At 38.5% G+C, this 27,677-nt stretch overlaps 1 protein-coding gene across 1 annotated transcript; it reads left to right on the top strand.

Annotated features, from left to right (window-relative positions):
* Positions 1–1,998: 1,998 nt before the first annotated feature.
* LOC149011510 (Insulinase (Peptidase family M16) protein) lies at positions 1,999–27,677 on the top strand. Its single transcript, XM_089161089.1, has 21 exons — positions 1,999–2,365; positions 5,067–5,313; positions 5,400–5,525; positions 6,171–6,308; positions 6,409–6,543; positions 6,651–6,908; positions 6,977–7,114; positions 7,327–7,396; positions 7,507–7,720; positions 8,914–9,019; positions 9,604–9,837; positions 15,830–15,994; positions 16,110–16,259; positions 16,342–16,433; positions 16,559–16,640; positions 16,731–16,814; positions 16,915–17,031; positions 17,185–17,295; positions 17,432–17,512; positions 26,226–26,420; positions 27,146–27,677. Exons 1-21 carry the CDS (start codon positions 2,157–2,159, stop codon positions 27,221–27,223), a joined length of 3,030 nt encoding a protein of 1,009 aa, XP_089017215.1. The 5' UTR covers positions 1,999–2,156; the 3' UTR covers positions 27,224–27,677.

The following is a 27,677-nucleotide window of genomic DNA, read 5'->3' as shown; positions in this document are numbered from 1 at the left end:
AAGAAGAAACAATTGAGTATCCTACAACAAAAGCAAAAATTATATGAAAAGCAAAGTTGCTATTGGTCAATTTCCATTAAAAAAAACCCACCCATTCTATAGAAATCAAGAACCTAGATATTAAGTAGTAAAATAACTATTTGAACTTTGAAATCATGCTTAATTTTTTTAATTGTCTATACCAACTACCTAATGGTAATATACCAATTTAAATATTATTTAATGTAAAATTACAAAACGGGTTATAACAAGTTGCGGTTCGGTTTCGGGTTGGTGCGGGCTCCACCACCCTCAGCCCAATTACGGTCCATTAAGATTCGGTTTGGGCCGGTTCGGGCTATAACGGAGCGGTGTGGTTTGGTTTTAATGGTCCGGGCTACAAATTGACACCCCTATCATAAATGATGAAAGGGAAGAGTATTGTAATTGTTGATTGCCCAAGGCCTTTTACTCATAGTTCCAACCCCTGAGAGCCGATGTCAACAAGCCAAAACTCATTGGATGTTGTGCAGTAGGTGTAGAATCTTAATTAAACCCATGATCAAACACGTCAAATCATCGAGAAAATATTAAGTGCGGAAACTCACCTAAATCCATAAGATTTAGAAAAGATTTGATTAATATCGTTGATCTGAATCCCTAAGATTGAATGATAATCGTCGATCTTCCAAGCCTTGAATGCAAGCCCTTCTTTTGAGAAGATCTTTTGATCTCTCTATTATCTCTCTAATGACCGGAGTTAAAGAGAAAATCTGCATTTGGCTTGGGGACCAATGACCCCTTTATATATATTACTCAATATGAATAGTTTCAATTACTAACTTAACCCATCATAAAATTTAGTAATTAGATTTATTTCATAAATATTATTAAATTGCACTTTAGTTTCTACATATAAGAGGCCACGCTTTAGGATGCTTTATAACTAAACTGATAACTTTAATATGTTATATGTGATAAAATAGAATAAATACACATTAATTTAGTTAATATATTGTCCATAAATGAGATTCCAACAGTAGGAGCTAGATCTTGAGCCCATTCCACCATTTCTGTTGATGAAAATACACTCACTTTCAATGAAGAAGAACAAGTGGCCTTGAGTATTGATTATGAGCTGACACTTGTGGGGAAGGTTTTATTTGTGAGACCTCAGCACCATTGACAGGCTACTACCAATGCTCTATTGTGTGCATAGAACACAACCCCGAATTGGGTTTTACCCACTCAAGGAGGTTTGCTACCTATTCCATTTCCCTCATCCTTTGGACATGATCATGTGTTGGCCTCTGGACCTTAGTCGATAATGGTAATGCCTTGCTTTTAGAATGTTGGAATCCATGTGAAGATTATGCTTTCAAGTCCCTTCCAATTTGGGTGCAACTAATGAATTGTCTTTGATGTACCTTGTCTAATCACCCTAGTGCTTATATATATATAATGGAGGAGAGGCCCCAGCTCTAAAAGGAAATTTACACTATTGACCTTTTACTTATAAGATTTAAAGCAAATTGCATTGGCACCCCAAAATGAAGGCCTTAAAATACTAACACCCCATTTTATGTTTAGAAAGCATAAAGACCCCTAAATTAAATTTTCTTTGGATATATTTGTCCAATTTATTAAAACCTCTCAAACACTTGCTTATTATAGTGTTATTTTTGGAAATAAACAGTGTATGAAAGGTTTTCAGTGACAAATTGGACAAATATATCCAATGAAAATTCAATTTTAGGGTCTCTGTATTTTTTAAACATAAAATAAAGTGTAGTGCTTTAAGGGCTCCAATTTGAGGTGTCAATGCAATTTACTTTAAGATTTATATTATTTTCGTGTAATAAGATAAATTTTGTAAATGAAATCGAAAAATGATGAAATTTTATGGGGATAGTCTTAGGTAATGAAAAAAACATAGGCGAGAAAAAGAAGCGAAAATTTGTTTTATTGAAGGAATCAGTAAAGTATTATTCTATTGAGGAGTTAAGGAAAATATAGATTGAGTTTGACCAACAAAATTTATCCAACAGAAACGTTTGATTTTCATTTGCTTGGAAACAGCGAAAGATTGGAGAAAAGACATTTTCCGATTTCGAAAGCTTCGGAGTGCAGGGTTCGATAAAGAGACGAGTCGTAGCAGAACAATCGGGAGTAGAAGTATGGATTTGCTACCAGCGGAGACCTCGCGAGCAGCACAGAGGCATAGATTCAGGTCGCTGAAGCTGGTGAATGTATCGATGGACGTTGATCTTGGTGAGGTTCCTGTTGGAGTGGACTATGGTAGGCTAGAGAACGGTCTTCATTATTACATCCGATCCAATTCAAAACCCAAAATGCGTGCTGCTCTTGCTCTTGCTGTGAAGGTCGGGTAAGTACTTTGCTTCTCTTTTCTCTTCAAATTCTCTGCTCTTACTTGTCCTGTTGATTCCTTGCTTTCTTCTGGGTTTTTTGTTTTTCGTATTGTAGAATTTTAAAATTGGTTATTTTGAACTATCGGTTTCCTCGAGCAACAAACTAACCGGAAATCATGACTGTCACAATGTCACTTTTTTCTTTTCCTTTTCATTGTTTGGATATTCAGGAACTAAGACAATTCAAGTGCCCTGTTTTCGCCATTCGTATACTGAACCTACAATCAGGGTAAGCAGGGAGATTAAAGCTTCAATAACTACAGATAGACCCAATACATCGAAACTCATCACGTATGGATAAAGAATAACCTTAGTAGCTGTTAGCAACCTTTTCCCTTGGGAAAGCGTTTGTCTCCCTAAATCTGAAGGTGGGCTGGATGACCGGGGGATTAGGGATTACAATAATGCCAATTTACTAAAGCTGGTTTGGAAAATCACCACCAAACGTGTTTCAAGCTGGGTAAATTGAGTCTACTCTTCCCTGCTTACATCGAAACTCCTTTTGAACTTTCTCTCTCCCTCCTAGCTCATCTTGGGTCTGGAGAGAACTCCTTCTCTTCCGGCCTCTTGCCCTCCCCTCCATCACCCATCATGTTGTAGATGGCAACTCTTTGGCTTGGTCCATGGCATCATCTGGGCATCTTTTATAACTTCTTTGGCCCTTGCTTTATGTACGCCTCTCACATTCTTAGGTCCACCTTCTCTAGGTTTTCATCATAGCGGTGTTTGGTTTCCCCCTTCCCTCCCCCTTTGCCTGGCACGTCATGACCGTACTATTTGGTTGGCCTCCCATCTCCGGAACTTTCTCTTCCTTCTTAGCTTGGGAGCTCTCTTCCACCCTTGGTCAAGCCACCCCTTGGGCCCTCTACTTTGGTTCAATGGCACATACACATCATGCTTTCACCACTTGAAGAACTTTTAACCATTGCCTTCCAACCCTATCCTTCCTTATCCACTACCACATCCTTGCTTCCCCCCATTGCAACCTTTGCTAGAACGGCTTTGAAGACATTGATCACCTTACCTTCATTTGGCTCTTCTCCCACCTCGTTTGGATGAAGGCCATCTATTCCATTTGGCCTTGCTCTAGGCGCTCTTTCGGTTTTGCTTGGGGATTGTATTTGGTGCTTGAGGACTTTCTCCGGCTCTTCTATTTGTAATATGGTTGTCAATCCAGTGTTATGCGCAGCGATCTCTCATGTTTGATGGGAACGTAACCTCAAGGGATGGAGATCCAACTCTAGGTTTTTGGGCTCAAATTGAAAAGCCATCTACTTTGATGTTTCCACTAGGCTTCAACAGTTCCCTCACCCTCCCGATTTTACAAACCCCAAGGAACAGGCGCATTGTTGTTACCGCGATCCCTTTAGTAGACTATAGGCGGCTTTCTTTTCCCCATTTTTTCTCTTTGTCCGTTGTACATTCTTTCCTTTGGGTTTTCTAATATTAGTTTATTCACCCAAAGAAACAATATGCTTAGTTTATTTCAATTGATTTTTCTTTTACTTTTAGGAGTTTTGGGTTGTCCATGCTTTTAGAATGGTTGAAATAGGTTAATCTTCATTTGTCTCCTGTTTGTTTTATAGGTTTTCCTCACGTTATCTGTGCTTATTCCTTTGATTTTCAAGAACTAAGAACATCACGCTGTTTAATAGGATATATACAACTTATTGTTTTTTTTTGTTTTACCCAAATTTATCTTTTACCTGTGGAAGCCCCTAAGATTTTGTTTAAGATCAGTTGAAAAAAAAAAAAAAAAAACCCCGGAAGGACATTACTCCCTTTATTTCAGCCAAATGGTGCAAACTAAAACCTTGCAACCAATATCAACACTCCATAATTGGCACGTTTTCCGAGCATGGTTGTCAAAAGTGTCCGCATAGCGCAAGGCGGCCAGATGTAGTGTTGCTTGGTGTCACCTTGGTTTTTGTTTCCCTCTAATGCCTCGCCTCGCCTTGTCGCCTTGACAACCGTGTTTCCGAGTAGCGAAACTCATAATCATCTTATAGTTAAGAGTCACAACTACCTAACTTTGCACAATATCTATCCAAAAGAGATATCATCTCAGCCTCAATGTTTGAGCAGACACCATATGCCTGATGAGAACTTAATCTTAAATGATGACCCAAGGAGGCTAAATTTAGTTCATTGGAATTTTTTATTTCTCAAATGGACTTATTTTGTTCTATTTTACCTTAAGGCTTGGGTATGTGGTTGTATCACTACTCTTGGATGCAACAACCATCCTGGTTTCTCCCCTTTGGACGACAGTTTATTAATCTATGCTCCTTTTAACAGGTAGTGATTAAAGAATTATCCTTTGGTTTTTTTTTTTTTTTTTTGATAGACTATTTTGGTGTTTGTTTGTCTATACTGCATCCATACTAGTTGAGACAGTGGAAGCTGTACTTAGTTGAATACATAACTATCATGGCATCTAGATAATCTAAGGAATTGGAGGGGTCTTGGATGCAAGGTGACACCAATAAGGCACCCTGCCTAGGTGACAAGGCTCCTGGACTACTAAGACATTGCCTAGACTACAATGATTTAAATTCGGAGGCAAATTCTGTTTTATCAAGCTTTAATTGTTTTCTTTGTTTTATGAACTCTTCATGTTTGATTGATTGAGCTGGTCGTTTCATTTGGTTATGACAGTTCAGTTTTGGAAGAGGAGGATGAAAGAGGAGTTGCCCATATAGTTGAGCATCTTGCTTTCAGTGCCACTGAGAAATACACAAATCATGATATTATCAGGTTTTTGGAAAGCATTGGTGCAGAATTTGGTGCTTGTCAGAATGCATCCACGTCGGCTGATGAAACCATATATGAGCTTCTTGTTCCTGTTGATAAGCCCGAGCTTTTGTCACAGGCCATATCAGTCTTGGCAGAATTTAGCTCCGAGGTAGTAACAGTAATCTGATGCTAGTGACCCATTATAATTTCTAGTTTGTGTTTGCTCAGGGCATCTCCTTTCACCTATAAACATAGGTCCGAGTTTCAGCAGATGATCTGGAAAAGGAAAGAGGTGCTGTTTTGGAAGAGTATAGAGGAAGCCGCAATGCTAATGGGCGAATGCAGGATTCTCACTGGGTTTTAATGATGGAAGGTTCTAAGGTACTGCTAAAGAATTATCATGTTTGTATTGTAGTGCATAATGTTTCTATTTTTGTTTTTGCTCGTTCAATCTTATTTCCACATTCTGGTTGCCAAAAAATTAGTTTGCTTGACCGTTAGAGAAATAATGTTTTGTTTTTGCCAATGCCACCTGCTGAGAATCTGAAGATCTAGCAGCTATCCATCTTTGATCACCATTATCATAAAATTTACATTTTTCCTACTAGGATTCCATAAATGTATCTTTCAATATTTTCAATGTTAGCAAAGGAAGACAAAGGATCATTATTTTCTTGTCTTCACAATATATTCAGTTTTGGATGGTTTTGCGTTGAGATTAGCTAGAACTTTGCATTGTAGTGAACCAAAATAGTTGGGATGAAACTTTTGTTATGATATGATTGGTATAAAACAAATTTTCAACTTTAGTGTCTAAGATTAACCTGGATAATTAATTTACATTCATACATTATTTGAATGCTTCTTTGTTTGGAATTATCAGTAAATATCATCTTGGGCCATCATGTGTGATGTAGAACTGTACGTGCTGTTGGTCATGGTGTGTCTTTGTTTGGGCTAGGTCTTCCCTTCCATGTTTGATGAGGCACCATGTTTTTCTCATTCTCGCTTACTACCTGAATGCAGTATGCTGAGCGTCTACCAATTGGGCTCGAAAAGGTGATCCGGACTGTTTCTCCTGAGACTGTGAAACAATTTTATCATAAGTGGTACCATTTACACCATATGGCAGTGGTGGCTGTTGGAGATTTTTCTGATACACAGGTTTATCTTTTTGTCTTTAGATTTGCCTCGTAAATTCCCATGGTAACAATTGTAGCAATTCAGCTTTCTCAGCAGTCAGCCTCTTCCTTCTTGGGTGCAGAGCGTAGTTGAGTTGATTAAGACTCACTTTGGGCAGAAAGCTTCTTTGTCTGACCCTCCAACTATACCTCATTTCCCTGTTCCATCCCATGATGAACCACGGTTTTCATTCTTTGTTGAATCCGAAGCTGCTGGGGTGAGTAGTCAAGGGGTCCTTAAATATTTTAATGTATCTGGTTGTGGACGCAGTAACATATGAAAACATCACTTCTTACTTTTCTTGCTTGGATTGGCTTATAACAGTCTGCGGTGATGATCAGTTGTAAGATGCCAGTTGGAGAGCTGAAGACTGTGAAGGATTACAGGGATTCACTGGCAGAAGCAATGTTTCATTGTGCTCTAAATCAGAGATTCTTTAAAATATCCCGTAGAAAGGATCCACCATACTTCTCATGCTCTTCAGCTGCTGATGTTCTTGTTCGACCCATGAAGGCTTATATAATGACTTCAGCGTGCAAAGAGAAAGGGACTGTTGAAGCCCTGGAATCAATACTGATGGAGGTATAATGCTGGCAATATATGATGGTTGACTAACTTGTCTATTGGTCTTACTTTTGCATTATGTGTAGGTTGCAAGGGTTCGGCTTCATGGGTTTTCAGATCGTGAAATATCAATTGTCCGAGCATTAATGATGTCAGAGATCGAATCTGCCTATTTGGAGCGTGATCAGATGCAGTCAACAAGCCTGCGAGATGAGTATCTACAGGTAATTCAATATCATACTATTCATGCCATGTCCTTGATTGACATATTTTACACTTTTCACATTCAAAGATGCTGTATCCTTATTATTGCCTTTTCCCTCCCTCCTACTTTATATCCTGATTTTCCTGATTGATTGAGTACTTTAGTCCTCTTCTCTATTTAACCGATATAAAGTTATTATTATTACTACTTTAATTATCTCTTATATGACAGCATTTTCTCCACAATGAGCCTGTTGTTGGAATTGAATATGAGGCACAGCTACAAAAGACTATCTTACCTCGTAAGCTGTTATTGTTGTGCTTTCTGGATATTATTTGCAATTTGTTCTGTGGACACAAATTTTATCACTTATGCCTCCTTTCCCCCACTTTTCTCTTGTGATCTGAATAGAAATATCAGCCGCAGAGGTCTCCAAGTATGCTGAGAACTTCCGAACATCATGCAGCTGTGTGATTAAAACAGTTGAACCTCGGGCCACTTCAACAGCTGATGATCTTAAAACTGCAGTGATGAAGGTCAACTCTCTTGAGGAACAAAGAAATATTTCCTTGTGGGATGATGAAAACATCCCAGACGAGATTGTCAGCACAAAACCTGATCCAGGGTAAACTAACTATAGAATTTTATTGCATCTTAGGACTCACTTTTTTAGTGTTTAGACCCTTAACCACATGAGTTGAACTTTAATTTTTTTTTTTGGGTTTAAATGCAGTGATCTGGTATTAATAATTACTTGATATGACTGACTTGGATTGACACCAGTGGAACCATCAAATAGAGAACCCAACCCCATCACATGGTCAAGTTTCAGATCCAAACCAATAGGGGAGCGAGCAAGACTAAAAGCTCTCAGAAATTACTGATACAATTCTTTTAATCTAGACTAACTAGTGGAACTTTAAATTCATTTTCTTCGGTGGAAGTGATCAAGATTAAAGCTTCTGAAAATTACAGATATAACAGAAGTGTACTCGTTTAATCTGATGAACTTTCAAAGTCATTTTCTGGAGGCACTTCCTCCCCAATTGGTATGAGTCTGAAACTTGACCTGTGAGATGGGAGTGGAATCCTGTATCTCACGGACCACGGACCTATTCACATACAACCAAGTCTGCCACTTGGCTGGTAGTTAGGGACACAAGTATACCTAGGCATGCTACATTTAGCTTTTTCCATTCAATCGTCTTGTTCTACTTATTGTCTGTTAGCATTAGCCCATGGAACTTCATAACCTTGTACCTTTTGAAATTCAATTTTTGCAATTTTAATTGAGTATAAGATTCTCAATAAGTATAACTTGGTTTTGACTGCAGTTCAAGTTGCTTTCTTCGCTAGACGTTGCTTTGTGTCATGCATTATTGTCAATTCATTTTCCCCTTCCTAATTATAGCTCCATTGACTTAAGGTTCCTCCTGCATGCCTGTGAAACATTTCTTTTTCTTTCTTTTCTTGTTTTGTCTCACTAGGTTGCATCCTTTCTCTGAAAAGGCAAAATTTGTAAATTTGTTGCAGTTACTTTCTTCCCTGGTTTCTGGTGGTTTTTAGGTTTAGAAAGGAAGCCTATTGGATTGTGTGAATCATAATTTTTATATCTAGTTTTGCTGAACTTTTAGGATCTGTAATTTTGAGTCTTTCTGCTGTGACTCACCGGTTGTAAACATCATCTTAGCTAGTAGCCTAGTAAAGACTATAGGATCTAAAATCAGTTTTGGGCCTTTTTATTCTTTATGTTTCATGTCTTCTTCATTTTGACAGAGTTTTCTCCTTATTCCTCACAATCCATGACCACCATTGCAGAGTTATTTTGCAGCAGAAAGAATTTTCAAGCATTGGGGTCACAGAATTACTTCTATCAAATGGCATGAGAGTCTGCTACAAGTGCACAGATTTTTTAGATGATCAGGTACAAATTTTTTATTTTTATTTTTAAAATTTAGAAAATATACATGGGATGAATTTTACAATGCATCTTAGCAATAAATCATGTATATGATCAAGAGTATTCACTTAAAGGGGGACTATTGAATAATAAAAAGTTTGTTACCTGTAAAATCAGTTAAGTACTTCATCAGGCAACCAATAAATCATGTATATGATCAAGAGTATTCACTTAAAGGGGGACTATTGAATAATAAAAAGTTTGTTACCTGTAAAATCAGTTAAGTACTTCATCAGGCAACCAATGTTTCTTTTTGGGAGATGCTTAACATTTCAAACAGGCATTCTTAGCATCATTTCTTGTCTTGGTTTAAATTTTATTTTTGTAATTAGCATGTTGTCTTTTGACATATTCAATAAAATCTTTCCTCCTTTGTGGAATGGATGAATAAAATTATTTTTATTCTCATAAAATAATTCCATAAGGTAGGTATCCTTTTTGGCACTTTCTTTCATTTAATTATTTCGATTGGTTTGCTTTACAAGGTTTATATTGGGGTCTATTTGGCATGTCTACCTTTCCCTTATTCATACTAATGATTTGGTTAGGTCATCTTCACGGGGTTCGCTTATGGAGGTTTATCTGAGCTCTCAGAAGGTGAGTATTTCTCATGCTCAATGGGCTCGACTATTGCTGGAGAAATAGGCATATTTGGTCATAGGCCATCTGTGCTCATGGATTTGCTTGCTGGTAAGAGAGCTGAAGTTGGCACTAAAGTTGGAGCATACATGAGAACCTTTTCTGGTGATTGCTCGCCTTCTGACCTGGAAACTGCTTTGCAGGTTGGGTACTACTCTCTCTCTCTCTCTCTCTCTCTCTCTCTCTCTCTCTCTCTCTCTCTCTTGTTGTGCATGTCTACATGATGCTACACTGTTTAATTAAATGACTTGATAAATTTCTTTCTTTTGCTTCCTAGTTAAATACCTGATTATGTCAACAAAATGGGGTTGGCTACATGGATTCTTGCTTTCCAATCAGTTCTATTTGAGGCCATGCTAGATACAAGGCCTAAGCTATGCTTATCCTTTCTCACAACTTCTCTTAAGGTTATCTTAGGTCTACCCCTAGTTCTTCTAGTCCCTTCAATCTGGATTATATCACTTCTCCGTACAGGGGCATTTATAGGTCTCTGTTGAATGTGGTCGTGCCGCTTCAAACGACTTTCTTGAAGCTTCACTTATGGGAGCAACTCCCAAACCAAGTCTAATATATGATCATTTCTTATCTTATCTTTCCTAGTTTTGCCACTCATCCATCTTAACATTCTCATTTCTACTATATTGAGTTTATGTGTATGATTCTTTTTAACAACCCAACACTATGCACCGTACATCATAGCTGGTCGAACAACGTTCCTATAAAATTTTCCTTTAAGCTTTAATGGAATACGCCAATCACACAATACCTGATTATGTCATTCTATGCAAATCTCTCATTGGTTAATTAGATGACTTGATAAAATCCTTTCTTTTGCTTCCCTGGTTAAATACCTGATTATGTCATTCTATGCAAATCTCTATTTGAATCAGCCTGGCTGAAATATTTTTGTGTTATCTCAATATCGACCACAGTCCTTGGCTCCTTGCACCAGATGCAGAGAACTAATGTTCTAAACTGAAATGAATTCTACGGGAGAATTATAAAGTTTTTAATGGATAAAGCAGCATCCATGGCGTACTCAGACTTCCTTCAGTCAGCAACTATGAAATCTTCTTATGAATTGCTTACTCCTAGCAGTAGTTTAGAACCTTGTCCAATCTCAGATTTGCAGGGATTTTTTTTTTTGGGGGGGGGGGGACGCTTTTGGTGAAAATAAAAAGTAAAAAAAGAAGAAGAAAGGAACTAGCCATTATGAAAACAACTCTTTATTGTGGGAAAATAACCCCCTGGGCTTTGTCATAATCAAAAAGGAATTACAATTTAAATCAAAACTATTAGTTGGAAAAATAATGAGTCCTTGAATAAAGAAACTAATGTAACATAAAAATAAAAATTCAAACTGAACACTAGGGTGTGTTTGGTATAGTTTCAATTATGTTTATCTAACACATCGACTTAAAAATGAATCAATATAAGCATAACTTCACAAAAAGCTTGAGAGTTGTTTATAATTTATCACCATAAAGATTTACATTTATTTCTGTTGGTTTTAACTTTTTAGTAATGAAGATGTGCAGATATTGGTATTTATATGGGAGTATAAATGTAAAATAAATGAAATTAGACCGGAACCTCTTTCTCCAACCCCCACTCTCTCCCTGGTCATATACCATATTATAATCATTTGGTGCCTGTTGTGTAATGTTCTATCATTTCAATAATTCTACACTGTTACTTATCAGGGTAAAATATTTTCATTAAATAGTCTGATCTGAAGTGGCACTACCAACAGCATATTCCAATGGGTGCAAGAATGTGTATTTAAGGCCAATTTCAGCATTGTATGGTTCAGAAACTATGCTTTCCAGTGACTCTTGGTTACTTTGGAGTCTTAAATCTGTTTCATGTTAGGTATTCATAATTTTGCTGGATTTGCACAATGGTCGGTGAACTACAGTTGTAGCCTGAGGTCAGAGCATTGAAACAGTCTCTTAGCAAAAATTTTTGGGGTAAAACTGCATAGGAAAATTGCCCCCTCAGACTCTACTTGTGCAGAAGCCTTCGGCACTGGGTTCACCTTTTTTTTTTCCCCTTCTAATTTTACTAGACTACATGGTAGTGGCTTAGTTTCCTGGTTGATAAATTTTAATAATATGTGTATGATATTTTCTTATTGGCACCCCCTAAGTGTCAATGGATTGTTAACCTTGCTCTTTTGTCCCTCATTCTTCCCCAGAGTTATTTGATGTAGTATTCATTTTAAAAAGATGGAAGTAATTTACTACAACAACAACAACAACAACAAACCTCCTTAGCTTTATCCCAACTTAATGGGGTCGGATACATGGATCCTGTGAAGGTTATAGCAAAAAATACAAGTGGGTAACAATAGAGAAAATGGGTAACTATTTTAAAATAAGTATAAGAAAAGATAATTAGGTGGCGAAGCCAAAGTAGCATCCTAGGAACATTCCTTTATACGGGGTCAATGCATGGGTCCTAGTTGGATGACAACTGTATTAGTAGTCACAATCTAGCCCTAACTCATTCATATCCTTTCTACCACTTCTCTAGTAGTCATTCCAGGTTCGCTCGTGCCTCTTTTGGCTCCATCTAACTGGAGATGATTGCTCTTCTTTAGTGGGGCCTCTAAAGGTCTCTATTGGACATAACCGGACCACCTCCAGCAACTCTTTTGTAGCTTGCCACACATCCTCCTCAACATTCTCATCTTTGCTACACTCATTTTGTTTATATGGCTCCTCTTGGTTGCCCAACATTCTGCCCCACAGGTCATAGCCAGTCTGGTTATTATCCTATAGAATTTCCCTCTGAGCTTAATAGGCATATGCCTGTCCCATAACACTCTTGAAGCACCTCTCCACTTCATCTGTCCTACCTTAATTTTGTGAGAAATATCATCTTTTATATCACCCTTCTTGTTAATGGTAGGACCTAAGTATCTAACACATTTACTTTGTGGTATCTCTTGAGCTTCAGGTCCCATTACTTCATTTCTTCTTATAGTTTAACTAAAATTGATGTCCATAATTCTCAGTTTTGCATTCATCCCTTCCACTATCTCATTGATTAAAATATATCATCAGTGAATAACATAGCTATGGTATTTGATCTTGTATGTGGCTGATAACCATAGTTGTCAAGGTCACCCAAGCGTTTGAGGGGGCAAAGAAAACCATGGCACCGCCGTGACAACTATGCTGATAACATCATCCATGTTGTGCAATCAATAAAGGGCTTTCCATTTATAATTGGGAATTCATTAGTTGCTCTTTTTTAGTTCTAACATTAGTCACCGTGCCCTGGTACATTTACTTATCTACACCCACATAATTACTTGAGCTCCTTCTCTTCCTTAGGACATGCTAAATGAGCTCTTTAAGGGAAAATATAGGTTCTTTTTCTAGGCCGTAAAAATTTCCATAAGCCTCCTTAGTTGGTAAATAGCTCCATTATTGATCTTCCTATCATCAATCCAAATTGTTTCTTGAATATAGTAGTTTCTCTTCAATGATTTTTTCCTATAGTTTTGTGGTAACTCATTAGTTTTATACCTTTGTAACTTTGCAATTTTGGATGTCACCTTTATACTGAAAAATAAGAATTGTGGTGCTTCTTCACTCATCTGACATTTTTGTTATACTCCAAATCTTGATAAACAACATTGCTACCAAAGGTATGCCTGGTACCCCTAATCTCATCCACACTTCAATTGGATCTTGTCCATTCTTGGGGTTTTGCCTCCCTTTATTTTCTATAGGGCCTCTTTAACATCCCTTTGGCCAATTTGTTATGAATGTCTTGACATACTAATGAGGGACACATTAGGGAAAAAGCGAAGGTCAAAGAAGATGGGGGCCATAAGGGGAAGAACACTCATAAGAAGAAGAGAAGAGGAGAGAAAAAGGGGGGGGGGGGGGGGAGGGGGCTGCAAATGCCCAATTTTGAAGCTTCAATTCATCTTCCCCCCTTCAATCCATTCCTGGGGTTTTGCCTCCCTTTATTTTCCATAAGGCCTCTTTAACATCCCTTTAGCCAATTTGTTGTGAATGTTATGACATACTAATGAGGGACACATTAGGGAAAAGCGAAGGTGAAAGAAGATAGGGGTATTAAGGAGAAGAACACTCATAAGAAGAAGAGAAGAGGAGAGAATAAAGGGGGGGGGGGGCTGCAAATGCCCAATGCTAAAGCGTCAATTCATCCCCCCCCCCCCCCCCTTTTTCCAAAAGTCCTTTTTTGGCAATGTAAAGGTCTATTTATAGCCAATGGAAAGATAGTGGAGTGGTTGAGAACCTCACCTCTCAGTGGAGAGATTGTGGGTTCAATCCTTACCGGCAGCATATGTAATATCCCATCCCCAATTTCCCTATATATAAAAAGCACCTATGTTACCAAAAAAAAAAAGGGCCTATTTATAGCTTGGGTAAAGCTTTACAATAAATAGAAATTTAGTAGATTGAAAATAGAAACTAATATCCTAGTAACTAGTGACAATAGAATCTTAAAAATAGAAACTACATGCTTTATATTTCGGACACATGCAAAAATAACTAAAATAGAAACTAATGAAATATAACTAAACTAAGGTCCTAAATCTCCCAAGAATAAAATCTTCATGTAATCTGACCTTGGGCCCACAAATCCTCTATGGAATATTCCCTAAAGGCCAAATAATGGGCTGTGGCACTGTTCACGTGAACAGTGTTTTGGCCTTCGAAATATCCATATGAACTGAATGGGCTGGCTTGAGCTGGCCTGGTTCATTGGTGGTTCACTTGGTCTTGGTTCCATGCTGGTCCTGCAATGCATATATTCTGCTCCACTTTCAGCTGCCTATCAGTTAGGGTAGATCCATTTAGTAAGTCATAGAAATACTCTCCCCATCTCTCTAAAATGCGCTCATCCCGAATTAATACTCTACCATTGGTCCAAATTTCTGGCCTTCGTTTCTCTTATCTTTGCAATCTGTTAAATGGCATGTTCCTTATCCTTTGTGTTAAGTTTTTCATACAGGTCATCATAAGTCTTCACTAGTTCTTTCCTGCACGCTTTTTTGCTTCTTTTCTGGCTGCATAAAATCTCCATTTATCTTCAGCATCTTAGTTATCACCTGGTCTTCAAATGATCCTTTTTAGCCTTAATTTCTGCTTTAACTTCATTATTCCACCACCAAATCTCTTTGGGGTTTAGACTCATATCTTTAGAAATCCCTAAGACTTCCTTGGCAGCCTTTTTAATGCAAATTGTTAATTCAGTCCAATCTCATTGGTATCTCCCTCAAAATTTCACTTTCCTAGTAGAGCCATCTAAAGGATTCTAGGAGTGCTCCTTGTAGTTGCCTCCATCTTATCTTAGGGCTAGTCGTTTCTCCTTATTTTTTCTTGTACTGAGGAGCATATCCAAGACTACCAATCTGTGCTACACAGTTCAGCTTTTGCTGGGTATAACCTTATAGCCCTTGCATAAAAGTCTGTCAGACCTTCTAGTTGTTTTTCAAGTCATTTAATGCATTGAATATTTTTACCTTGTTTATCCCTCAATGTTCCTATGTGAAATGAATGATGGATCCATATTGGGAAAATTGCATTAAATGTTTTTGGAAAGAAGACAGGGAGCAATAAAATGGATGTCAAGTTCTTAATACACCAATGTAGATGTCATTTAGACACTTACTCTCTTTATTATTATTGCTTACCTTGTTATTTTGTTCTGGTATCTGTTCATGTTATTTTACACGTTCTCCCTTAATCTGTACATTTATCACTTTTTCCATCTTGGTAAACAACATGGACCAATTGAAATTTGTAAGCCAAGCAGAACCATAATGAAACTATCAGCCACAAATTGATTACCAGTTACCACCCATTATTTTGTTAAAGGGTACTTAGCATGCCATCCGTGGACCTTTGCTTAGTGTGGGATCTAATTTTCTTTGATGTAGGTCACTTGTCTTTTTGGTTCTGATGTGTCTTATTAAGAAAATTTGCATGAATTATTGATGATCTGTCACTTGAATGTTGGCTGGCTAGAGAATAATAAGTCTGAACCGATATCTTAATCTCGTCAAAAAATACAATTGAATGATTTCAACATTCATTTGGTTGTATGTTGTGTTGTTTTCTAATTTATTACTGTATGGGGTGCTGCTAGCTGGTCTATCAACTATTCACTACAGATGTAGTCCCAGGAGAAGAAGAAGTCAAGATAGTGATGCAAATGGCTGAAGAAGCAGTTCGTGCTCAAGAGAGGGATCCCTATACTGCATTTGCAAATCGCGTACGGGAGCTGAACTATGGGAACTCCTACTTCTTTAGGGTAATCATGATCTTGCATCTCTAATTGCCTTATTTTCTGCTTTATCTGTTGCTTGTTCTGTTTCTTGGCTAATTTAACCATTGAATTTTAATAGACGGTGTTTCTATTTGAGCAGCCAATTAGGATTAGTGATCTTCAAAAAGTTGATCCTCGAAGAGCTTGCAAGTATTTCAATGACTGTTTTAAGGATCCTTCAACTTTCACTATTGTTATTGTTGGAAATATTGATCCTGCTGTGTCAGTCCCCTTGATTTTGCAGTATTTGGTAATTTTTGTCAACCTTTAAGTTGATTCAGCCGTTAATTGTTGATATTCCATGTTGACTTGGTTGAAGTTGGTCGATCTAGGGTGGGATACCAAAGCCTCCAGAGCCAATCTTACATTTCAACCGTGATGACTTAAAAGGATTGCCCTTCACTTTTCCTGGAACTATCATCAGGTAGATAGCAATTATTTCTCTGTTTAAATTATAACTCTTTCTCTCTCTCTCTCTCTCTCTCTCTCTCTCTCTCTCTCTCTCTCTCTCTCTCTCTCTCTTTAATGGATTATTTGGTGAACTTCTAGAGAAGTAGTTCGCAGTCCCATGGTGGAAGCGCAATGTTCGGTGCAGCTATCCTTTCCTGTGGAGCTCAAGAATGAAACTATGGTATATGTGACACCCTATATGAGTGAGGAAAATAAGTTCTGCATGTCCATTGTGTTGATTTTTCTTCTTGTGGTCCAAACTATATCTTAGATTGAAGAAATTCACTTTGTTGGGTTCCTGAGCAAACTTCTGGAAACAAAAATAATGCAAGTCCTTCGATTCGAGCACGGTCAGGTGTGTGTTTTTTTTTAATCCCTAATTGTTGAGAGTTAATGTTTTATGAAATAAAGTGATTTGGTAGCCTAATTTTCTTTTGATTCCATTCTTCCCTCAGATATACTCAGTAGGTGTCTCAGTTTTCCTTGGGGGTAATAAACCATCAAGAACTGGGGATGTGCGTGGTGACATTAGCGTAAATTTTTCTTGTGACCCAGATATCTCCTCTGTGTTGGTGGGTTTGGTAGTTTTACAATCCAATATTATGTTGATCCACTATCTAGAATATTCTCTTATTTTATCCCCTCTCTGGAGGAAGATGAAATTCAAATCTGACATTTTTCTGCTATACTAAGTTATTGCTGTATCTGTACAATTTTCATTGCAGGTTGACCTTGTTTTAGACGAAATATCACGTCTTCAGCTGGAAGGCCCTTTGGATGAGGATGTTTCAACGATCCTTGAACTTGAGCAACGGGCCCATGAAAATGGTTTGCAGGTGTTTTTCTTTTATTCTTTTTTTTTTTTTTTGGTAGCTTTATCAATTGCCTTTATGTTACAGATGCTCATGAGTTTTTCTGTCAATCAATGCTTCAATTTGCAACCCTGGTCTAATAAGTTGTGTATTGTTCCAGGAAAACTACTACTGGCTAGATAGAGTCCTGCGCAGTTACCAGTCAAGGGTGTATGCTGGTGATGTCGGTGGTTCTTTTGAGGTTAGTACATTGAGTGTGCTTTTCTACTACTTATACCATGTGGGTTAATACATGTGGTCTTCTGCATTTTCAATCAAGATCCCCTTTCCTTCACAACCTGTCTCTTACTTACCTATTATAGTGCAGATGGTTGTCTTGGTCTTTCATTTTTGTGATCTGTCTATTCACCTGTAAATGTGGGCTGAAAATTCGGGATGTTTCCTGTCGATGGGGGTTAACAGATTCCTTTTCCAACAAGGGTAAATCGTGTCCACACATTGTTCAAATACTCAATGAGATCTCAAAAATCTCCGCCTAGTTGAAATGAGATAACATACAAGAAATGAAAATTACTTATCTCAATCAAGATCTCGACAAGATCTCGACAAGATCTCAGGATTTTGAGAGATTTTGATATTTTGGGTCATATTCCTTTGAAAAAGCTATTACTCGAAAGATCCTATTTGAGAATTTGTTGCTGTTTTTGTCTAGGAAGAGAAAACTCTTTTTTCTTTGCTTTAGCCTTATTTTCATGCATCCTTACAACAACAACAACAACAACAACAATAAGCCTTGTCCCAACTAAATGGAGTTGGCTACATGGATTCTTGCCCTCCAATCAGTTCTGTTCGAGGCCATGCTAGATACAAGGCCTAAGCTATACATATCCTTTCTCACCACTTCTCCTAAGGTTATCTTAGGTCTACCCCTAGCTCTTCTAGTTCCTTCAATATGGATTATATCACTTCTCCGTACAGGGACATTTATAAGTCTCCGTTGAACGTGGCTAAGCCACCTCAAACGACTTTCTCGAAGCTTATCACTTATGGGAGCAACTCCCAGACCAACTCTAATATGATCATTTCTTATCTTATCCATCCTAGTTTTGCCACTCATCCATCTTAGCATCCTCATTTCTGCTACACTGAGTTTATCTATATGATTCTTTTTAACAGCCCAACACTCTGCACCGTACATCATAGCTGGTCGAACAACATTAGAAAATTACTCATTTTTCCTATTCCTTAATATTTATGTGCATTCAACCTTTGAGAGTCTGAGGACACGGAAGACTAGGTCTAGCTTTCTCCGACTTAGGATTATGTATTATTCACTGTACTTGATAGTTGGTAATCAGTACTTGATTGTTGAAATTTGGAAATTCATAATATTGACTTATATTTCTGAACAAGTTTGAGAATTGTTGTAGAAACTTCCAAGCCTTCAATTTACATTTTCTTTTGGGTGAATATCCAAGTCTTTGATTTAAGTTTTACTTGTCAATTATGCCTTATTTACTTGTCAAACATGGGTCATATCATTCAGAAGTTTCAAAATATGTAAGAATATGCAATATTTTATGTTTACAATCAGGGTTTGGCCTTACTGTCATGCACACAAGAAAATTCAAATCATTAAATTATGTGGGTGGTTTTTTTTTGCTTTCTTTTTAGAAAGATTAAATATGGTCAATAATATTTCTTTTGGGTGCATGCTTGATAATATTAGAACAAGCTACCAAAAGTTTCAGAACTATCCATGCCCATTTGACCACTGAAATGTCCTAAAAGAAAAAAATGGCACCATTTGATTGAGGTCTCGTGATCTGAGTGATGTAAATCCAATTCTACGGTAGGGTTTTTTGGGAATATTCCCCAGAATTTAGGATTTGCCCAGAATCTTCCAGGAAATAAAGTAAAAATATTGTGGAATACCTATGGGTATCCAAGAAAGTTTTTGAAATCCCTTAGGAGCTAGGAGGGATATGGGTCAATCCAAAATTATGTGGGAAGGCTTTTGGAGAAAAGGGAAAAATTAGGGTTTTGTCAAAACCCAAGATGGAATCCATTACTAGGTAGTTGGGTAAGGGATGTAAGAAGGTAATGGGGAATGGATAATATTGTTAAACAAAGATGAAGATCTAGACAAAATAGATGAGATGGAAGGGAATTAAGTTTTGACACTTAACAAAAGGATATGGGTTGAATCTTGAAAGGTAAAAAGAATCTTTCTTTTTTGCTCTTTCCTGTTTTTTTCTTTCTTTCTTCTTCTTCTTCTTTTTTTTTTTTCTGTCTGTTTCTGTTTTCTGCCATAATATTGGGACAGGGAGAAAGAGACCGAGAGGATTGGGAGGGAAAGGGGAGGGGTCGTAGGGCAGGGACAGTGTGGGGGAGGGGCTTAACAGAGTTGTGGGAGGGTAGGGGAGGGACTGGGGGTGTTGTGAGGGGCTGGCAGTGCTGCTGGTCTGGTGTGGCAGCAGGGGCAGGGGTGGGGGAGGTTGCTCAGAAACCGGGTAGGCCTTGCAGGGGTAGGGAGATGAAGGAGGGACTGGGGCTTGCTGGGGAAGAAGGGGAAGAAGGGGAAGAGCAAGCCTGTGATGGGGTGGGGATGCTGTACTTACTTGCTTTGCTGCTTTGGTTCTTGAAGGAGATGATGGAAACTTGAAGGAGATACTGAAATTCTTGAAAGAGATGCTGATTCTTGAATAAGACTCTTAGTAACTCAACTGTGGCCCCCTCAACAAGGAATCACGATCCTTTAACACAAACTGAATTTTATTCAATAATCAAACTGAAGAATTACACAGGATACTTGGCTATTTATAGTCTTTTGAAGACTTCGACACTATGTGAGAATCCTTAACAGACAAGGATCCCAACTTGACCTAAACTCTTGATTTGAAATCTAAATAATTAAAGACCTAACTCTAGGGGGGATTCCTTTATAGATTAGGATCCCAGCACAAGATTCAATCTCAACTGACCAAAATATAAGGTCTAAAGGATACTACAAATGCATGCTGAAATAAAACTTTTGAGTGACTTAAAACTCTAATTAGCACATGCTAAATGCTATTTAATTAGAACTTTAATTAACATGTGCTGGACTAATGCCTTAAAGATTCAAAACAAACTTAAAATCTAGAAATAGCGCTGGAAATAGTTGCAGCACCCAAAAGAGGACTAAAATGCCCTAAAAATCCCTACTAGGGGTTTTGGCTAGATCAAGGGGGCTTGTTGGAGCCATTCAGGGGCCACACTTAGGGTTTCGGCTAGGGGGTCTCTGTGTTCACATCAATTTTCCCCCTCTTAAAGACATTTATGATTTATCCCCGATGAATGGTTGCTTGCTGCTGGGACTGTCTTCACACTAGGCCTTTGTAGAGTTCTTGCTAGAGTGGGTCATCATGACTGGCTGGTTCTGAGTGGGACTCTGCTGACTGGTGCGCATGGCTTGTCTTTTCTTGGCATCTTTAGCTAGATTCAGTGGTAGGAGTATGATCTTCTATTCTTCATGCTCGAAGATGCAGTTGTTGTCTTTGTAGGGGATAGTGACATCTTTATCATATAGCCATGGCCTTCCTAGGATGATGTCAGTTGTCTTCATGGGAATGATATCACATCAGATTGCATCTAAATAGGAGTTTAGACTGACTGGGACAAGGCACCTGGTAACCACATCTAACCTGGAGTCGTTTAGAAGTGCTACCTTATAGGGTTTGGGGTGCTTCTCTTGTGTGAGTCTTGCCTTCTATAGAAAGTCTTTTACTGCATTGATATTGCTGCCACTATCCATGATGGCTAAGGCTAGAAGTCCTCCTGCTCTAAGGTTGGTGTGGATAGAGTTCCTCTGCCAGTCTTCTTCTTCAGTAGTAGTAGTCTTCAAAATTTTAGAGTCCAGATTGAGGTGGGCTTTTGGGTCTATCTTATCTTCACTATACTCATCCTCAAACACTAGTGGTAGACACTCATGGGTCTCTTTAGTAGTTGGGTTTGGTGGGGGTACCTCTAGGACTACAAGTCCTCTTTCTTTTTCTTAGGTCACTCTCTAGCAAAGTGACCTCTTTCATGACAGTATAAGCATTCTCTTGGGTTTTCACATAGGATTAGATACCTTTGGTGTTGCAGCTGTAGTGGGACTGTAGGGCTTAGTAGTGGGTGGGTCTCTTGTGTAGTCTTGGCTACCTGGCTTCTTTTGTGCCATCAGGGACTCTGCTTGTAGGGCCTTATCGAATAGATCTCTCAAAGCTACTATGTCTATAATTCCCAAGGCTAGTTGGATGTCAGACTTCAGACCAAGTTTGTACCTGGTCATGGTTTGGAGCTTGCTTTCTCTAGTGCCTGTTCTTGAAGCTAAGAAATCAAACTGCTGGCTGTAATTAGCAATTGACATCATACCTTGCTTGTGTGTGTGGAACTATTCCTATAGTATGGTCTTGTAGTACTCTGAAAGGTACCTCTCTGTCAATTCTTTGGCGTCTGATTCCACGTAGCAGGTTCCCCGCCTTCATAGTAAAGCTCTCTTTCAATTGTGCTCCACCAATCTCTGGTGGCTCTAGCCATTTAGGTCTTGTCTAGCTGAATCTTTCTGTCTTCAGACAAGTCCTACCAGTTAAAGTAGTCATTTAGGCTTGCCTTCATGTTGTAGAAAACCTCTGGATCAAGGTTTCCATTGAACTCCTTCAACTCCAGCTTTCCTTTGTGGTGGTCTGCACCTCTTTTTTGTTCCTAGCCTCCATTGAAGTGAGCCCTCAAGTTTTCTTCAAACGATGGTTGGGTTGCTGGTGGCCTCCTAGGTTGTCCATCATCTTGATTATACGCTCAAAAATATGTCCCCCATACCTGGACTCCCTAGTGTGGCCGTTTCTTTCTCTAGACTGCTTGGGGTGAGAGAGTTTTGGATCATCATCCCTATTCCCATAGAAAAAAATTTGAGGGAAACTCAAGTTTCGACGAGGTGAAAATGGGAAACCTAGGTGGGAAACTAGGAAATTTCGAGGAAACTTAGGACTTTTTTGTGCAAGTTTTGATAGGTTTTAGGGAGTGTTTTAGGGTGAGACTTTGCACTTAAGCTAATTAGAGTATAAATAACACATTGGCTGTATTTTGCTAAAAAAATCAATGTAGATATGTCATTTAATGTACATAACATCAATGTAGGGTTGTCTGAGAAGTACACTATAAACTTAACTACTTGAGTACATAACATTCAATATATAATTTCTAACTTAAAAAACATCAAATACAATGATTGACAATAAAAGGAAAGTACAACTTAGTGCCAAAAGGAGTGCCTCGGTGGATCCATCTTGTGAGCTGAGTAGTATTATACTTGTAACATCCTCTCCTCCAACTAATGAACATAGACATCCCATGACATTTTATGCCTATGGTTGTCAAAAGGTAATCGACAACTGTAACTTTATAAGTTTGGTCATCAACATGCTTAAGATAACTAGTATGAGGGAATACGCAATTTGGATAGAGAAGTCTTAATGGAGGGGGTATTTGGGGAAACATGAAAGAAACAAAAAAACATGAAAATATGGGGAAGCTATGAAACTTGCAGAAAAAAGTCACAGGTTTCCACGAAATTTCCCATGTTTCCCACAAAATTTGGGAATTTTTTTTCTTATGAACCATTTGGTCTAGTTGGGTTGAACCAAGTTTCGAGGTTTCCACAAGTTCCGATGAAATTTCGATGGTTTAGATTGAAACTTGGGATTTTTTCCAGTCCCCTAATTTTTCGTTTCAAAGTTCCCAAAATGGGAAAATTCGGTGGAAATTTCGCCAAGTTTCGATGGAATTTTGTTCTATGCCTATACCCATGGTGGAAGATCTTGCTAGATCTCACCGAGATCTTGTGAGATATCTCGTTTTTTCATATAAGCGAGACAAGATGGAGGTCGAGAGCAAAGAGTTGGGATATCTCGCTCAAGATCTCGCCATATCTTGCCATATCTTGCCATACCTGGCCATATCTCGCTATATCTCATAATATCTCTCCATTCTCACCCTGGATCTCGCTGGAACTCTCAATTTTTGCCTTTTTTTGTGGATTTTGGCTGAATTTTCTCTTGCAACTACTCTTAGCACATCTACAACATCGAAGGAAGGTCAATCATTCTTTGCTTGTCTTGTGAACTTATGATTTAATGACTTATATAGAACTTCTAATGGTTGTATAATTTTATTATTCTATTATTGAAAATCAAGATTGTGATACTCATATGGATGGGATTTTGATAACATTTAGGTTACTTGATGCATTTGATACACTTGTTTTTCATTTATATGCCTTAAAGGTTCTATATTACATGTTGTATAGCATTGCATTCCCTAATCCTACAACATTTCTATTTCACATTATGGGTAGACTTAGAAATCATACATAGGGTTGCTTTTTGACAAATCCAAGGCCACCAATGTGTTCAAAAGGCCTTAAATAGGCTAAATACCAAGTTTCAACCCAATTGGGACCTTTATATCTCGACCAAGATCTGATCTCGGTTTTTCAAGGTGGCGAGATCTCGCTCAAAAGCGAGAGCTTCTACCATGCCTATACATTCTTGCACCACTCGCTCCTCCATGAGGCACATAGACTTGAGAGTTTAGTTGAGGTGGTGGTGGTGGAGTCTGTATTGGATCTCCTATTCTGGTTTGTTCAAAGATTTTTGAATCTGGTTCATCTCAGTAATCTGTGTGAATATCTCTTGTTGACCTTGATAATTTGCTCCGACTGTCTATTGATTTCTAGTTCATCCATAGTGACTTGAGACTTTTAAAAGTTGTTGGCAACTGCAGCTTTGATACCTAATGATGTAAATCCAATTATGGGGTTAGGGTTTCTTAGGAATATTTCCTAGAATTTAGGATGTGTGTAGAATCTTCCAGCAAATAAAGTAAAAATGGAATGCCTATGGGTATCCAAGAAAGTTGTTGGAATCCCTTAGGAGGGATATAGGTCAATCCAAAATTATGTGGGAAGGCTTTTGGAGAAAAGGGAAAAATTAGGGTTTTGTCAAAACCCAAGATGGAATCCTTTACTGGGTAGTAGGGTAAGGGATGTTACAAGGTAATGAGGAATAGATAATATTGTTAAACAAAGATGAAGATCTAAACAAAATAGATGGGATGGAAGGGAATTAAGTTTGAGGCTTAACAAAAGGATATGGGTTGAATGTTGAAAAGTGAAAGAATCTTTATTTCTTGCTCTTTCCTCTTCTATTCTTCTTTTCTTTCTTTCTTTCTTTCTTTCTTTCTTTCTTTCTTTCTTCTTCTTCTTCTTCTTCTTCTTCTTCTTTTTTCCCCCTGTTTTCTGTTTTCTTTTTCTGCCGCAAGAAAGAGAGTCAGGGAGAGAGAAACTGAGAGGATTGGGAGACTGGAGAGGGGTCATAGGGCAGGGACAGGATGGGGGAGGGCTTAACAGAGTCATGGGAGCATAGGGGAGGGACTGGGGTGCTGCTGGTCTGGTGCGGGCAAGGTGGGGGAGGTTGGGCAGAAACAGGGGAGGGCTGGGGGTGCAGTGGGGGGGGGGGTGGGTAGGGAAGGGTGAGGGAGGGGCTGGGGCTTGCTGGGGAAGAAGGGGAAGGGGTGGGGATGCTGTACTTGCTTTGCTGCTCTAGTTCTTGAGGGAGATGATGGAAACTTGAAGGAGATCAGGAATTCTTGATAGAGACGCTGATTCAATAATCAAACTGAAGAATTACAGAGGATACTTGGCTATTTATAGCCTTTAAAAGACTTTGACACTGGGAATCCTTAACAGACAAGGATCCCACCATGTACCTAAATTCTTGATTTGGAATTTAAATAACTAATGACCTTAACTCTAGGTGGGATTCCTTTATAGATTAGGATCCCACCACAAGATTCAATCTCAACCGACCAAAATATAAGATCTAAGGGACACTAAAAACACATGCTGAAATAAAACTTCAAATGACTTAAAAACTCTAATTAGTACATGCTAAATCCTATTTAAGTAGAACTTTAATCAACATGTGCTAATGACTAAAGGATTCAAAACAAACTCAATTCAAGAAATGAAAACAAACTTAAAAACTCTAGAAATAATTCCAGCACTCAAAGAAGGCTGAAATGCCCTAAATACCCCTACTAGGTGTTTTGGCCAGATCAATGGGGCTTCTTGGAGCCATCCAGGGGAACCCACTTAGGGTTTCAGCCAGGGGAGGTCTTCGTGTTCACATCATTGAGAATCTCCCTTGGTCAAGATGGCATGTCAAGACAAGTTTTGGAACCTATTCCACATGGACATTGACAACTATCGGAAATGACATAACGATGAATGGTAAGTCGGGATGAGTTTCACCTATTCCACATGGACAATGACAATTATTGACAAATCACTTTCATCTTGTTTTGAAAATATCTTTTTACCCTTGACTCAAATAACTATTGGAATATGATTGCAGTCAACAGGAGTTCACAACTTTTCAACTTCACCTTGGTGGCAAGGTGTCAAATGATTTGTAACTTCACCTTTTTTTCCCATTTGAGGACGGACCTTAGTGCAATGGTAAGGTTGCTTCACTGTGACCTAGTAGTCATGGATTTGAGTCCAGAAACAGCCCCTCTATGAGGGGGGGGGTTGGAGGTGGGATAAGGCTGTAGTCATTATGACCCTCCCCAGAACCTTCAGTGTGGTAAAGTCATGCACTGGGTACATTATTTTTTACCCTTCTTTCCCCCTTTATCATGACTTTGAGGACAAAGCTATTATTTAACAGTTTTGATAAAAAAATTATACTAGAAAACTTTGATAATGACATAATGATCACTCACTTCCAAATTATTTTTGAACCCCTTCACTTCTGCAAATAGTTAAAGGAGCAAATCAGGAGAAAGTGTTAGGCTGTAAATGCACTTATTGAGGTGTTCTTTATACTCTGACCAAATATATGCACGCAGACTAATTTATGCTCTTTTTTCAGATTCAAGACGAGGGACGTACCAAAGTAAGAGAATCCTTGAGACCATTAATAGCACAATTGGCGCTGCAACGCATCTTACCTTATCCATGCCAAAAGCAGTATACTGTAGTGATTCTCATGCCCCAGACATCTCGATTGAAATTGCTCAGATCTTTCATCCAATATATGCCTAATAGCTCTGGTAAAGATGCAAAGGTTAGTCATACTCTCTCTCTCTCTCTCTGCCGTTATTTGTGCTCTGCATGTGTTACATATGATGTAGCATTTAGGTCCTTGTTTGTTTGTAGGTAGATTCATTTAAGTTCAAATTCTCAAGTAAAATCTACTTAGGTACCCCCCCCCCCCCCCCCTTTTTTTTATTTTAAAGATACGCCTGAAGGAGATTTCAACTTCTGACCGTGTTATTTTATACTGATTTTGCCTGGTAGTGTTGCTTGAAGGGGTTTTTACCCGCAAACAGACATATAGCCTTGAGCAGAGAATTGGGGGAAAAAACCTAGAGCTTTTGAGGTTGTTAAATTATTGAAGGAAAAGTAAAAGGGGACTGACTTCAGAGATGAACCGAGGAAGTTTTCAAATTTTACAAGCCAATAAATTTTAGTAGTTTAATTGTGTTTATGGAGTCTTTGTTTCACTTAACCTTTGTTCCCACTTGGCTTGTACAATTTGTTAACACCCTCTCCCCCCCCCCCCCCAAACTCACTCTTTTTTTCCTCCCTTGTTGATGTGATATAGCATCGGGCAAAGGTTGGGCCCACTGCTTGCTCCACGTATGCAGGCTGCCTTGACCAACGCATGGACTGGGATGAGAGGGATAGGGTGATCCTTCCACCCTGTTCCCATATGCATTAGACCAAAGTTGATCCACTTTTCCTATGTTGACGTTTTGGCTTTTTCTTCCTTTTTTCTCCTTTGTGCAGATTTTGGTCAGCATTGCAGGTGTGGTTTTCTTGGCAATGACACTTTGGAGATATTCGAGAAGTACCAGCAAATCTTAGGACAAATTGTTTGAGCAGAGGCTATTTACCAGAAGATAATATTCGCCTGAGGGACAGAAAACAATTTGACAGGGGAAATTGGAGGCTTATACAGGTTGCCAAAAAACTGGAGGCCTTCAAGGCCATTTCCTATTGACCCCCCCAAAAAAAGGATTTAGAGGGGATGCAGTTCCAAGAAACAATTGAATTCAAAAAAAGTTCCTTATGAATGTATAATGTAGTAATCAATTTTTTGGCCATTATGGATCTCACCATTCTGTATCATTCTCTCTCATATTGAATATACCTTCCATTTGGGAACAGAAGCAGAGCATAGGTTATTTTTGGTAGAGACCCACTTACATAAGGTGCTAAGATCTAAAATAATTAACAATTACGTAAGGTGCTTTGTTCCGATGTTGGGTAGAGGGGAGGAGCTATGTTGCATGTTTCATCTCTGGGTGCTATTTTGCAA

This window comes from Hakea prostrata, chromosome 7, assembly GCF_041222555.1.
Source record: "Hakea prostrata isolate BN-2017 chromosome 7, UWA_Hpros_2, whole genome shotgun sequence".
Lineage (NCBI taxonomy): Eukaryota > Viridiplantae > Streptophyta > Magnoliopsida > Proteales > Proteaceae > Hakea > Hakea prostrata.
This window is presented reverse-complemented; position numbering and strand designations above follow the sequence as displayed.

Bases quoted from the DNA above. Each gene is read 5' to 3' on its own strand.
- LOC149011510 (XM_089161089.1), top strand. From the start codon at position 2,157: ATGGATTTGCTACCAGCGGAGACCTCGCGAGCAGCACAGAGGCATAGA. The intron at 16,815-16,914 runs GTGTGTGTTTTT...TTCTTCCCTCAG, and splicing joins TTCGATTCGAGCACGGTCAG to ATATACTCAGTAGGTGTCTC. The intron at 17,513-26,225 runs GTTAGTACATTG...CTCTTTTTTCAG, and splicing joins ATGTCGGTGGTTCTTTTGAG to ATTCAAGACGAGGGACGTAC.